Source organism: Antrostomus carolinensis, unplaced genomic scaffold (assembly GCF_000700745.2).
Source record: "Antrostomus carolinensis isolate BGI_N321 unplaced genomic scaffold, ASM70074v2 scaffold699, whole genome shotgun sequence".
NCBI lineage: Eukaryota > Metazoa > Chordata > Aves > Caprimulgiformes > Caprimulgidae > Antrostomus > Antrostomus carolinensis.
The window spans coordinates 30410-45613 of record NW_010338988.1 but is presented as its reverse complement, the minus strand read 5'-3'; the positions used below and the strand labels follow the sequence as shown (position 1 = coordinate 45613).

The 15204-nt window shown below is 39.1% G+C and overlaps 1 protein-coding gene across 1 annotated transcript in view; it reads left to right on the top strand.

Moving 5' to 3' along the window:
* Positions 1–1924: 1924 nt before the first annotated feature.
* LOC104530925 (mitogen-activated protein kinase 10) overlaps positions 1925–15204 on the top strand; it is a gene marked incomplete at its 3' end in the record, with an annotated part of 32868 nt that continues 19588 nt past the window's right edge. The window contains exons 1-6 of the mRNA XM_010175660.2: positions 1925–1993; positions 2103–2247; positions 3821–3951; positions 6262–6320; positions 7090–7228; positions 8504–8669. Of these exons, the coding sequence (XP_010173962.2) occupies positions 1925–1993; positions 2103–2247; positions 3821–3951; positions 6262–6320; positions 7090–7228; positions 8504–8669 (709 nt within the window). The remainder of the gene's footprint in view (positions 1994–2102; positions 2248–3820; positions 3952–6261; positions 6321–7089; positions 7229–8503; positions 8670–15204) is intronic.

Below are 15204 nucleotides of genomic sequence, written 5' to 3'. Positions count from 1 at the left end.
GAGTTTATTTACATTTTCTGTCTGTACAGCTACCAGAGATAAAGTAGCAAACTTGGAGGATTTTTTTCTGAGCACATGTTGCAGTAAAACTATCATTTTATTACAAGACCAGGGGTGAATTATTGTCTTTGTTATAAAAACAGGGCAACTGTATAAATTAAAAAATAAATTCATAGTTGAGCAAGAGGTGTTACAATAGATTTTCCAGAGAAAGAAGTACAGGCTTTTCGATGCAAATCCAGTCTCTTATTGGAGATCTTGAAATTGATTTTTCACGTTCAGCCTTTTCATGGCAGTTCACAGACACTCATTACTCTCTCTCTCTTATTCCTGCTCCCTTGAGTCACCTGTTTATACAGCCACTCTTCTGCCAGTGACTGAAGTTTGTCTTAAGGAGGCTGATTTATTATCAATACTAACCTTGGTGTTCCAAGGTAAGGATTTTGTGTAGCAAGCACCAGAGAGAGGACCTCCGTGTGGTATCTGTAATTTCATTGTAGTAAAATGCATAGTTGGCTGTCTGTAAACAAAAGCTTCTCTCTGGTGAATAGAAAAAAACCCCCAAACCATCAGTGCTATTAATTTACTCAGTGCAATGAATTTACATATTGAATTCGTGAAGTAGTTGGACACCTTCCATTTTTTAGGAGACAATGATAGACCTTCAGTCAAGATCCTTGTATCTCAAAGTAAATAATCCCTGTCCAAAGGATTACTTTAGTTGTTTTATTTTCCTCCATGGTATGTAAAGGACTGGAAGAGCCAAAGGCTTAAGAAGCCTTTTGTTTTCTGATTTTAGATTGAGGCTTTTTTTTATATCTTTCTTAAATGGAGAGAGAAAATTCAAAAAAACAAACAGAGATCAGGAACTGGAGAAAATGATTGCCCAGAAAAGCTTTCAGCATTACTGTTTTCTAACTCTTAGTTAGTGATTTTATGGTTCAACTAATGAGATTTAAATATGAGAAAAGATTATTAAAGTGATTCAAAATACTCTTACATAGCTCCGATGAATCTCATGTAGGTTTTTCTTAAAAGAATTTGAGCCATCATGTAATATGGATTAGCTGAGAGATGTGTCTGCTGAAGTATATTTGCAATATATGTCTGTGAATGATAGAAGCAAAATATTTAACTTTGGAAAGATTGTGGTTTTTAAATCCTTTGGCTTTGCATTTTGTTTGTTCAATACTTTCTGAATGGAATTAAGGGGTATTTTAGTTGTGGGCTTTATGATGCTGTGTTGTGGCTGAACTAAATGAGAATGAGACACAGTTCTGACAATTGCTACAGGAGGTTTGCTTTTTGCTATGGACTGTTAGACTTTAAATCACACATCTTGTTCCTCCTAACGTAAGGTTTGCTTTAGTGAAATTCTCTGGGTTGTGGCTGAACTAAATGAGAATGAGACACACAGTTCTGACAATTGCTACAGGAGGTTTCTTTCTGCTATGGACTGTTAGACTTTAAGTCACACATCTTGTTCCTCCCAACGTAAGGTTTGCTTTAGTGAAATTCTCTGACCAGAATGAAGTCAAGTCAGACTGGTTCTTTGATACCTTTATCACCTAAGCCCTGAGCTGCTTATATATTCTTTAACTAGTGAGGGTAATATCTTTGTTTATGCACGTGCCTGGCATGATCTTAGATGGGTCATAAATGTTATATGGCTTATTAATGAACAAGAGAAGAAAGAATTGTTACCAAAAGACAGAATGAATGATTTTGGAGAGCAACTAGTCTGACCCACCTGTTCAAAGCAGGGTCAACTAGAGCAGGTTGCTCAGGACCACTGGAAGAGTCTGGCTCCATTTTATCATCTTTACTTCTCCCAGCAGATACTTAACAGTGGTAAGATCCCCCCAAGCCTTCTCTTCTCCAGGCTGAACAACCCCGGCTCACTCAGCCTCTCTTTGTATGACAAATGTTGCAGTCCCTCATCATCTTCATTGGCCCATCAGTGGAATTGTTCCAGTACATCCTTATCTATCTTGTACTGGGGAGCCTGAAGCAGGACCAAATGTGGCCTTAGTAGCACTGAACAGAGTGGAAGGATCACTTCCCTTGGCCTGTTAGCAACAGTCTTCCTAAATGCAACCCAGGGTGCCATTGTCCTCCTTTGCCACGAGGGCACGTTGCTGGCTCGTGTTCAGTTTGTTGTCCACCAAGACCCTTTGGTCCTTCTCTGCAAAGCCGCTCTCCAGACTGGTAGCCCTCCAGTGTGTAATGGTGCCTGGGGGTCTTGCTTCCCAGGTACAGGACTTGGCATTTCATAGTGTAGATAATTTGGGCAGATCCAGTAATTTATTTGTACTGTTGTCTGTAAATTAACACTTGATCTGAAATAGTTTCACTATGAAAAATGTTAAAATGGAACTTCTGACAGTTTCAGAATACATGCATGGACAGTAATGAGAATTAATTTTTCCTCTCTAAACATATTCTTGGTGGAAATCCCACCATGCTGCCCCAAATGTCAACAGTAGACTAAAGCATTCTTTGCAAAACTCCTCATCACCTTCAGCAAGCCATCATTCTTATTTATGGGATGTATTTGGTGTGTTATTTATGCAGGAGTAGTGTAATTGAAATATTTCTTACTCTCCTCCACCTGTGTGGTTTCCAAGACATACAGTGCCAACACTTTTTTTACATATTTAGAGCACTCAAACGTTTTTGTTGGCTTCATGGCTAAACTTGTGATGCTTGCATGCTTTCTGCTCTCTACTTGGTCAGTAGGACTCTGTAAGTGAATGTCAGTGCATGTCCACAATAAGCAGGAATTAATAAGAAGAAATATTACAGGATTTTGAATATTTATTTGATGCTTAATAAAGTCATTATTGTAAGAACAACTAGTGATTTGGTTGATTTATCTTTTGGAAAATGTACTGCTGCTCTTCATGGAGTAGCAGAAAACTTGTGTCATGCCTTTTCTAATTCTTGGTAAAAGGGAGAATCAGGAGGAGGGTCTGAGGACTATCCATTTGGGAATGTTTCTTAGAATTAGTGTGCTTTGTGAAATGCAGAAGTCAAAATTTGTGTAGTCAGATTTGAACCACCAAAATAAATGGTTCAAATTCATAGGAGGTTAAGATTATCAAAATAATGCAAGGCTGTACAAAACATTTCAAAGTTTAAGGACAATTTGGAAGCCCAGCTTTAAAAGCCCTCTTTGCAAACCAGAATCTGTATTTCTTTGTTTACAACATTTTTAACTAAGCATATGTAACAGATCTTTTCTTTATCAGAAGGAAATTGTAAAGAAATTTTGTGAAATCATTCTGTTTCTAGGTATGTTACTGGAATCGGATTATATGGTCTCAAAGAATGATTAAATAACTTGATTCCCTTAGGAATATCATATGGAAAATCCAAACTTCATTCTAGATAAGAGGGCAGTAGTTCATTGAGCCACTCGGTGAAGGTGTCCTTAATCATGACAGAAAAAGCAAAAGCCTCTCCGCTGTACCCAATGCACAGAGAGTTGCTTTATGAAACAACTTTGTCTCATCCAATTTTTATTGTATTTTTATTTATTTGAAGTGACCTTTTTTTCCCCCCACCCCTTGAAAATAAGTGTGAACTTCCTATGGAACTGGAGTTCAGTAGTAGTGGTGCATGCTGTCTTCTGCTGATGTGGTGCTACATGTTTCCTTTTGATATCTTCTTTTTTCTCACTACAAACTCTCTCTTCCTTTTTCCCCAGTATTTTTCTCAGTGGAAAAAAGGCAATAGTAGACTTGAGGCTCAGGAATTTGCCATGAGAAATGCAGGATATCCTCTAAGATGCATAACCCTTGTGTTTGTAATTACTACAGTGCTGCATATGATGCCGTCCTTGACAGAAACGTGGCCATTAAGAAGCTCAGCAGACCATTTCAGAACCAAACTCACGCCAAGCGAGCTTACAGGGAGCTGGTCCTCATGAAGTGTGTGAATCATAAAAATGTAAGTTCTCAGTAGGTAACTGAAGTGGTTTGTTAGAAAGAAGATGGTTTTGTTGAGTGCCTCTTTGTAACAGAAGAAACAAAAAGTAAATTACACTTAAGAACTACAGTCTTTCTGGTACTGTATGCCCACAGGAGAGGGTGAGGATCTTCCATGTGATTATTTAAAAGCTGTGCCAAACAGGGATGGTGCTAGTAGGGTTAGGGCAATAGAAGGTGAGAGAGCAGAATATGTTCCTGTCAACTCCTTATCCAGAAATACCTAAAGTGGTTGCTGGAATCCTGTCTCCATCCTCTTGTCGCTGGGATTTGTGACTCAAAAGCAGCGTCTCTTGAGTTGGAGTAGCCATGCGTGAACATCACTCCTTGTTCTGGACTTCATCTGAAACCTAGTCGTATAGATGCATTGTATAGATTGTACAAGATGAGACATGGTCATGGTGAAGGTTGCTGCAAAACTGCCGAAGAAAATAAAGAAGCAAAAGCATTTTTCCATTCTCAGGTATTTGTCTATAAGCTAATGTTGTGGAACCAGGGACTCTGAAGCCTCAACATATCGTGCCATTCCTTCTCATCACAGTGTTCTTGTTGAAATAAACAGCACTAGCAGGCTCTAGACTTTCCTGCTTCTTACACCCACTAGCTATGGTATAACATTTAGTATCCATAACAAATGGAAATATTCCTGTGCTGCAGCAGGAGTGTTTTTCCAGGGCTGTATGTTAATTGTAGGCATTTATCTATTAGTTAGAACTATCTGCCTGATCCCACTTGCTTTTCTGTAGTGAGATATGTAGGATTGCCCCACTGTGTTCTCAAGGGATCTCCCAAGGATTTAATTTTCATATAGTTCTTTGATTTCTGCTGTGGCTTGGTGCTATACCTCTGTGCCCCTTCCTTTTTATTAGCAGTGAATTTTTCAGTTTGCTCTACCTTTACCTTTGCCTCAGATCCTGCAATGACTCTTTCCTTACACAAATCATAACTTAGCTTGAAAGGCATGATGGAAGGTGAGATTTGACACTTGTTTCCAATCACAAATTTGCATGGAAAGAAAAAGGACTGACCCTAAAATGGCAGATGGGAGCACTTGTCACCTGTAGTGTCCTCTGCCCCACTTCTGGGCATTGACTTATCCTTACGTGCCTGCTGTATTGATTAGGACTGTATCTATCTCCTCCCTGTTGACTTGGATGGAAACTACACTCAGTCAGACCAATGTGGGAGGCTTTGAAAATGCAGGGGTGAGTGAGTAGTTCTCCCTGCAGGCAGAAGAATGATACATTCTGCACTCATGTTTTTAATGGACAGGAAAGAGCAGTGTTAATTTTGAATATATAATTTTTAAAATGTCACATAAGAGCTGAGAACAGCACCGCATCGGTTGGGTCAGAGTTTCAGTCTGTCTGTACAGACAAATGCAAAGGAAGGAGAGGATTGTAAAGGCTCTTGTGCAGAGGCAAGAATTGCTCGGAATATGTGGAGCAGACAGAAAGAATATTGACCCATTCCTGTTAGAAAGCCTAGAGCGTTAGTGGAGGTGAGGGGGGAGACTTTCAGCTGTTGTCTTCATGAGGGCTGTGCTGATATCCTCTCCTCTGTTGCCCACGCAGGAGGAAAGCATAGGAAATTTAGATCCCTGAGGTCAGATTTTTCCTCTGTACTGTTTCACACATTCTTATCAGTGTCTTTCAACAGCCCAACCCATTTAAAAAACAAAACCCCAAACAAGCAAGTAAAAAAGGAGTTGCAGTATGCAAGATGTCTTTGCCCAGAATGTGTCTACCATTTTAAAGTGATTCCACTAAAAAGCAGTACCTCTCATGATGGGATTTGTGCCAGCATGTGTGCATATGTGCCCTCAGAGGAACTGAGGCCACGTCAGAGAGAAGTAAGGTCTTCACTTTATTTTTAATAAGATGGTCCTTGATTATTTGTCCCCTCAGATGAGTTCTTAATCTATAAGCAATTTCTGGCTGTAGCACAAGGACTGCTGTGCTAGATTGAACTGAAGTTGGTCTTTGCACCTGTAACTTCAAAATTCAGAGGACTGCTTCACCCTTAGCATTTCGGTTTGTCACTGATCATTAATCCTTCTCTCAGAAACTGTTTGAAGTGCACCTATAAAATCTTAGAGATCTGTGGTATTTTATTTTGAATATTGACAACTTTTTACTAATCCATAAAGTAAGAAGTGTTAGTATAAATTGAGGGGTGAAAAAACAGAGTTTATACTTTAACACACACGTCAAAATGGGTTCAGCTGCTTACTTTTATCACATCTCTTTATCCTTTATACTTTGCTTTTCAGATTATCAGTCTATTAAATGTCTTCACACCACAGAAATCTCTGGAGGAGTTCCAGGATGTGTAAGTAACACAGGCAGTAATTAAACTAAAGCTTTAGAGATATATGGGGCATTACAGTGTACCTTGGATGCCATAACTCAGCAAAATGCAAAGATTATGGGCCCCTCTAAAAAAGATCCCGTGCAGTCTGCTCCGTGCTTAGACTGTTATTCTTCATTCCCATACGGGAGCAATTTTGTCACTTATAAGGTGCCAAATACCAGTTTCCTAAGTGCTATAATAGTGTGAAAAGCCTGTGGTGACTCTTCTTGAGAGGGTTAGTGTGTTTGCATTTGCCTTCACATGCAGAGGAAGGGGTATGAGCAGTTAAAAGGGCCTGCTTTTGTGTCACTAGTTTGCTTGGGAAATGATGGTGGTTATGTGACTCCCTGACACGTGTGAAGTTTTGAAATGTGGCACTTGATTCTGAAATAATTTCCTGTAAAAGAGACTGATGTCTCTGAAACATTTCCTTGTTTCATATTTGTTTTGTTATAACCGTTCTCCATGACAGTGTCTGCCATGGAGAATGCACCAAGAAAGGACCAGCAATCCATGTGTTTTGCTGGGATGCTAAAAGAAGGGTGTCTCTGCTGTGAGATGGTGTAGTGAGAAACAAACACCACAATCGTACAGTTGTGAGTGGGCCCAGTCTCCAGCTGTGTCACCCCCAGTCATTAGAAATAAAGTGAATTTTGAAGCAAGAAAAGGCATTGTTACTTATTTGAGAAGATGCTGTGGTTCCTCTTCGACGCAGACAATAACCCTCTGACTTTACTTTTTCCTTCAGTTACCTGGTAATGGAGTTAATGGATGCCAATCTGTGCCAGGTCATTCAGATGGAGCTAGACCATGAGCGAATGTCTTATCTACTGTACCAAATGCTCTGTGGTATCAAGCATCTTCACTCTGCAGGAATTATTCACAGGGTAAGGGGCTTGAAACTTAAGGCAGCATATGACATCATCATGAAGACTTTAGAAACCACTTTTGTTTCTTGTGTACTGTGGATCAAAGCCCTATCTCCCAGTAAAATCACTATAAACTTATGGGTTGTAGTCCATCCCCTTAGCAGAGTAGCTTCATACTTGTGTTAGGAATGAGATTATTTGTGAACTTAATCAGACAAAAAGGTAATGTGATTATTAAAAATAAATAATAACCAAATAATAAGCACTGGAAATCATCAAAGTGATTATGATCTCTGAAACATGTAGATAAACATTATTTCTCCTGAAAATGCAGCTGGCTACATCTACCACGCATGACATTCACATGCTTTGAATGGATATTGTAGTGTGGTCCAAGTGTTGCTTGATAGGATCTGCAGAGGTCAGGGCATATGGAATTGGTATTTGCCATCATTTATGTGTCCTAAAACAAATGAGAAGACTGTTAAGTCTATATTAAACGCATCCTCTCATTTTGCTTTTCCCCATCAGAGTGCTGTGTCTGGCAAGGATGCGGTACCTGGCTGTCAATGCCAGAGGTAGCACTACATGTGATTGCTGACAACAGAGGGAATACTTCATGTGACTGTGAGCAGGAGGCAATTCTGAAAGGATCAAAAATATCCTGAGTTAACGTCTTTATTCAAATGTGCTTTTACTAATTTGGGATTTCCAACTGAAAAAAAACAAATCCAAAAAACATTTCCCTTCTGTTATGAGAGGAAGAAAAGAAGGGCTGATAAAATGGGTTACAAAATGGATGTTGCTTTACAATATACAAAGGTCTCCTTTCTTGGCAGGTTGTATGTCTAGCATAGGATGATAGATTTAGCTTATAGATAGTCATCCAGAGAAGGATGAGTTGAATTATTATAAATTAAGCATTAAGGTATCTCCACATGTACAGCTGGAATGTCTCTATTGGGCTCACAGCATTAAAAAAACCCCACCAAACAACTTGAAACAGCACTGTAGTATTCATCCTAGCTTCTTGGACTGCTAGAAGTAATTAATTTAATACTAGTAGGCTCCTGCTATCCAGGTAAAGCCCCACAGTGTGGCAAGTTAGAACATCTTTCCAGAAGAGCTTGCTAGAGAAACAGTAGCAAGGTTTTGCCGTGTATTTACAAGTATTTCTGATCATGTCAGAAGAGTAAAAGAATATTTGAAGGGTAACCTAAAATATCAGTCCATATCACAGCTGTGCCTGGCTTTATGAAGGATGATCATATGTCTTTTCACTGTCTTTTGCAGGATTTAAAACCCAGTAATATTGTAGTAAAATCTGACTGCACGTTGAAGATTTTGGATTTTGGACTGGCCAGGACTGCAGGCACCAGCTTCATGATGACTCCATATGTGGTGACACGTTACTACAGAGCACCAGAGGTCATTTTGGGAATGGGCTACAAGGAGAACGGTAGGGCTGCAATTTCATAGCAAGCACAGTGTAACCTGGTGTGTAAGGTCTGCCTCTGCAATTGTGAGGGGCACCAGAAGGGGAAAATGAAAACATAATGGGAAAGGACATCTTGAATTTAAAAGGCAGGTCACTTAAAGCAGTTTCTCACAGTTGCATACTGCATCTACAGAACGTATTTGAGATGTGATGCTGGTGAATTCATCAGTGTAGGATTGCAGAGCAATGAGAAACTTGTTCTTAGTTATGACTGAACTTAACAAATACCACTAGTTCTTTCTGACCAGAACGCATTTGGCTTCTCTGGCTGTGACAGTGTGGGAACCACTGGAATTGCTGAATGAGTGATGTGTTCTAAATCTAAGTCTAGATCTCTGAATTGTTTGAGGGAAGAAGAAAAGGTACAAGCTGAAATAGGGAATCCTGTTCCCTGTTTCAGGAATCCTAGCCCTTCCAGAATTTCTTAAAATCCAGAGCTAGGTCTGAATTTCAGGAACGGTTTCTGGCTTTATGGTAGGTTTAACTGAAGTCCCAGGTTTTGCCAACAGGTTTCACATGGTCAAGATCTAAGTGTAAATTTTGCAGTTTAAGTCTTTTCTTTTTGTAATGGGAAGTAGAGTTGGAGAGAAGAGGAAAAAAATGAAGCTTAAAAAAATGTGTCTAATTTGTGTGTAATCTCCCTAGATGTAAATAGGATTTTGCTCTGAATGGTGTGAGGGATCTGGGTACCTCTTGGTCCCTGGAAAGATTGTGAAAAGCAGGCAGGGGGTGCTCATTATAGAGAAACAGGTAAGGAAGAATTCACATTTTGCAAGGGATGAAAGGAAAACTTTGTAATCTATTCTCATTTTGTAACACAACTGAGAATTGCATCCGAGTGCCAGCTAGACCGGGTGGGAAAAGAGGGGATACAACGTATAGTGGAGAAAAATCTGCTATGACTCAGATTCTGGTGTCAAAAGCTAACACTTGTGTGTTTGACAAGGAGACTTGTTGATGACAAATACAGCAAACATCAAAAGCAGGAATTTATTAAAAAGTCTCCTATTAGTTTACGTTGAAGAGGTTACCTCACCTATGGGAGAACTTATTAACAACCAACTGCATCCTGTAAAGGGCAGTGAAACTGATTTTTGGAAGCTGATTCCATGACTTAAGCAAGAATAAAGGCATGCTCACACTGTCTCTTCCAAAATTAGCAAGTCTCTGCATGAATTATTTGTAATGTTGATGAATTTACAGTACCATTTTAATATGAAAGTCTAAAAAAAAGAGAATTATTAAGCAGGGTCTAAATGTACAGAATAATATTTGAAAAGGGAATAATCTTCCTTAAAGTATTTAATAATTGATATTTTTGCTGAGTGCTGTTAGAAATTAGAACTAGGCTCAGCAGGCTTTAGAGAGTTCCTTAGTCAATATCCAGAGTTCCTTCTATTGTGAAATGAATTCTTTTCTGCTTATTTTTTTTTTCTCTCCAGACATTTAGTAGATGGTTACCATTGTTGTTGTTATTGTCCCTGAAAGGACAGAGAAAGCACTCGCTTTTCACATGATTAAAATCACACCAAGAAAAAGTTAGCCACACTTTTTGCGATGAAGTACACAGCCGGGAAGGTACTAAGAATGTTTGCCACATCCAAAGGTCCCTGATCAAATGCCCATTGAAGTTAACATAGAGACTTCCTTTGACTTCCCTGGGCAATGAATCTGGCTCAAGATGAATGATCTCATCTTACTTGGACAAAGCACAAAAAAAAGTAAACAGAGAAAGAAGACCAAATATTAGAAAAGGAAAGTCAGCTGCCTGAGGAGCAGCTCTGCATGGAGGCTCTGATCCAGCTCCCAAGGAAGTCAACAGAAAGGGTTGTTCTTTGCTTCCCTGCTCTGTCCTACGCTACCACATTACTGAAGCTCCCCTACTTTTTTTCCCCCCCTCTTACTATGTACACTGCCTGTATAAGGACTGTTCACTGCTTTCATTTTCTTTCTGCACTTGGTTGGCTAAAGATGCATAATTATCACTACTTTGCTGCACTTCTGTGGAAGGTCCCCAAACTCTCACTCTGAAGAAAACTCTGCCACTGCCTCAGGCATGCTCTTGCTGTCCCATGCCCCTGGTACCCGTCCCCTCCTTTTCCCAAATGGAACATTTCACCTTTATTTTGTTTTATCAAGAAATGAGTTGTTTGTTTCTTTGGTTTGTTTTGTATTGCTTTTGAAGGATAACAAGGGGGAAGAAAAAGAGGATAAACTGGTTGCATAGGTCGAACAGGACCACAAAATGAGGTTTCAAAGTTGAGACACAATGTTGTCTTTTAAAGCGTTTGAAAGCAGTTTTTTCCCCTTCACATGGAATCCAAGTCTTTTCTTTCTGTGCATACCGTGTTGCTATCTTATCAAGCCTTTTTTTCTTAAGAATTAAAGAAAAAACCCCAAACACCCAAATCAGGTAGAAAACAGAACTGTGTCTATTGCATCTAAAAACTGAAGGCAGGATCAGGAAGATAAGAAATGCTCTGTCTTGTTGGTGCTTGTCCTGCAAAGCATTTGATTGAGTATTTATTTTGAGTACCTACACAGGAAAAAGCAGAGTCCACACAGGTCCCACTCTCCACTTCTTCCCACTTGGTATGTAGGTACAGATAGATGCATATAGATAGGTACCTATAGATAGGACATAGGTACAGGTCCTGAAGCAGGAGTGTTAAATAACCCTTAAGGGTGGTATTGATCCATGCAGCCTTTACTCATGTGAGCAGTTCCATTTGGAACCTCTTGTGTGCTGCTGCAGAGAATCCCAGTCCTGCAGGACAAAGCCTAGAAGCTGCCTGGCTGCAGGTAGGGTTTATTCCAGATGAACATTGTCTGGGTTTGGTTTTTTGCTTTTGTATTTTTTCTTTTTTTTTTTTTAAAGCTGTTTTTTCACCATAAACTCTGTATATACCACAAATCTGTGCAGTTGTTACTTGATCTTTACTTGCTAGCTGTGGGCTTTTTCCCAAAAATGTTGATTTTAAACTTTTTCCACCGTTGTTACTAACTCCTGTTGAGCTGACTGACACAGCTTTTACTTATTTATTTTAGCTTTTGGTGAGACATGAAAAAAAAAAACAACCCAACCAAACCCCAAGGAAACCACAAAACAAACTGTACTGTTCTGATCAACCTGCTCTTTTTCCCCTCCTTTAGGAGTGAAATGTTGTAGTTAACTTTGCTTTTTTTTCCCTCCTTCTTCACTTCCCTGTCTCTGCTGTTCTAGTGGATATATGGTCTGTGGGATGCATTATGGGAGAAATGGTTCGCCACAAAATCCTCTTTCCAGGAAGGGACTGTATCCTTGTGCCATTTGCTGCAGCTTCACCTATTATTTGTTCCTCTCCTCCACCTCATCCCTTTTACCATATAATGACTATACCGGGACTGTAAAGATAGAAGCAAAAAGTTGAATCCCAGAGGTATGAGTGAATGACAGTGGTGTGCTGCTGATATGGACAAAACAGCAAATGAAAAACAGATGCACAGAATTATTGCAGTCAAATAAGTTACTTGAAAACCTCTAATCATTCCATCATATGTAGTCTTTATGTCATACTAATAAGCAATATGGAAAACAAGCATTATGATTGCAAATGGGACAGCTTTAATTATTCTTTAAAGGAAAAATAAGAAAAACCAAAAAGAATCCTGACTTGGCCCATCTGGTTCCTGTAGATCTGTTTTTCTGCTTTTATGTTTTGGAAGTACTGACTTCATAACATTTGTGGTGACATCATAATCTTTTGCTTGCTAATGCATCGTGGATTTGGACTCATCTCAATGCTGTATGGGCTCAGGGTTGAGTCAATACAACATTTTTTTTCTTTTCTTTAAAACAAAATGAAGAATTTGACTTGTCCAGTTTAAGGCAACCGTTTATCTGCTGTGGTTTCCAAATTGGCCTGCAATCAGATTCTCTTGATTTAGAAATGAACTTCCCTTTACTTGCATGAGGCCTGTGTCATTAATTAAACTGTATTTCCCTCCCATCTTGTTTTTCTCATCTTGGGTGATATTATTTTTACCACTTCCAAGGTGGTGAAAGCAATATTAGAAAATGAAAACAAAAGAGGAGGTGTCCACGTAGCCTTTGGTTTATCACAGGCTAAGCTAGACAACCTGCCCATGATGGCTGGGACGTGCAAGTAGTGTGTATTTTGCCCATCAGAATAAAATGCAGCAACATAATGTGTTTTCTCCTTTCAGAAACAAAAAAGTGTATTATTTTCACCAGGTTGGCAGAAAGACACCATAAAAATCTGGCATCAGCAGACACTGGCAGTTGGTGTGGAGAAGGCCCAGCTTTTACAGATGTGTAGTCATGGAAGTAATTTATTTTTCTTTCTTTATTTGCTGGCTTTTGAATGATTCCTGTAGCGTTTGTCAGAGTGAGGTCCTGCCTGTCCTGTTTTCACAGCTCTGTCAGCTTTCTCTGAAAACGGAGCTCTGCCTGGGAGCCAGGTGAAGATGCAGTTGTACTTTACTAACAGGTAGATGGAGAAACCGCATGTACCTCCTGTTTGCTGAGGAGGAAACAGCAACGTTGTGCTGGCTTCCAGTCTTACAGGAATAGGGACTGGAAAGTTATGGGATGCAAGTGGTTTTCATTAGTAGTGGAATAAGAATGGTGGTTGTTATTATTAGTGGACAGCTTTGAGGTGGCATTCCATAGGTGCTGAGCTTTTCCTGCAGCATGTGGAGCAGGCTGCACACCCACCCTCTGCTGGCATCTGAATGTGCAGAGCAGCTCCCAGCACTCGTCAGACCTGTAATTCAGTGATAGTTATCCTGTGTTTCAGTGGTAACAACACCTCGGAAACACCATTATAAATCTGCTTTCAAATACTTGATGCTTTTTTCCTCCCCCTTTTTTTTTTTTTATAAAGGAAAACTAAATTATCTCTAGTATACTTGAGGTTCAGCTGTAAATACTGAGGATATCCCCATTTAATCTATTTGGAGAGAAGTCTGATTGAATTTTTAGTTGATAAGCAACTGGAATACAGGAAAAAAGCTACTTCATTGTAAAACTGTAGCACTGTGATTAGTGGATTGCTCTCCTTTTTGAACAACAAATGATACTTAAGAGTCCTGTTCTGCCCATTTCCAGAAAAAATAAATACTTTAGAATTTAAACAACATAGCTTTAAAAAAATCATGCACACATGAGAAGCACTTTGTTTCTGTCTGGCTGTGACAGCAATCTCTTACGAGAGTATATTATTCAGGGATAGCAACAGAATATTTTAAAAATACCTTTTAACATTTCAGTATTGGTTAAAAACTTCATTTGAACAATGCAGAAAACATTGTGTAAGTTGTAGGATAGTTGTATTTTTTAAAATCATTGGAAATCCCATATCCTGAAATGCAGCGTGTGTGGGCTGGGTCACAACTGCTACCACGTTTTAGTGGTGGGTTTATTCGGTGAGTTGGAAGGTGTTTGGTTTTGTTTGTTTGGGGTTTTTTTTAAAAAAAAGCAAAGAAAAGGAAAAAAGAAAAAAATTGACTCAGTACATTCATTTCCAAGTCAGTACTCATTTGTTAACTAGTTTGATCCCGTGAATAAGAGTTTTCCGTGTTAGAAAGACTGGTTTGTGTATGAGTATATATTATTTCCCCTCCCTCTGAGGCTGTTGATGAGCAGATCTAGTTTACCTCTTAGATACAGGAAGAGCTGGAGAAGCTTTTATGCAGCTGCAGGTAAACTTCCCAGAACAGCATTTCAATAAACCTTCCCTTGGGCTACTTAAGGCCTCCAGCAGTGGGTTTTCTAGCTGAAAAAATTAAAAATTTCAGTTCTTCTTAATTATTCAGAGGAATGTCTACTGTGTGCATTTGCTAGCAGTATAAGGAGCTTCCTCGTTTCTGGCCTGGAGTAAGAACATTCGTGTATGGCACAGCATACATCTAAGAAAAATTTCACAGCTGCTGCCAATTTTTATGCAAAGAAAAATTGTAAAAGGTTAATCTTAACTAAACCATCATTCTGAGTTATCATTGCACTTAGGTGCTGCTGACTTTAAATGAAAATTCATTTTTAAAGTCTTCATGGAAATTAAAATATGGAGAAGATTAATTTCCAATCATCTCATCTACATAAGAAGCTCTCTCTAAGATGCTAAGGCTCTGAAATCTGTACAGACTACAGGTACCAGTGTATAACAACTGTCCCTCTTGGTATGAATGGAAGTTGTGCATTTTCCAAAAAATATGTTTGTTTCTTAACTTTATTAAAATGCTCTCTGAACATGTGTTCAGTTACTTGCTATTTTCATTAGCAAAAAGCCAAACAGTACTTGAAAATGATTGCTGTGTGGATATTAATGAGCTATTTAATCTAATTGACCTAACAGGACACTTGAGATGTGGCAGGGCTAGAGGATTCTTTGTCAGAACTCGGACTCTCATGAGAAGAAATCCACCTTTTGATAGATTTCCAGATCAAAATATTCCTGGCAAGTTTTGGTCAGCTTTTTTAGTCCACTTCTGAGCT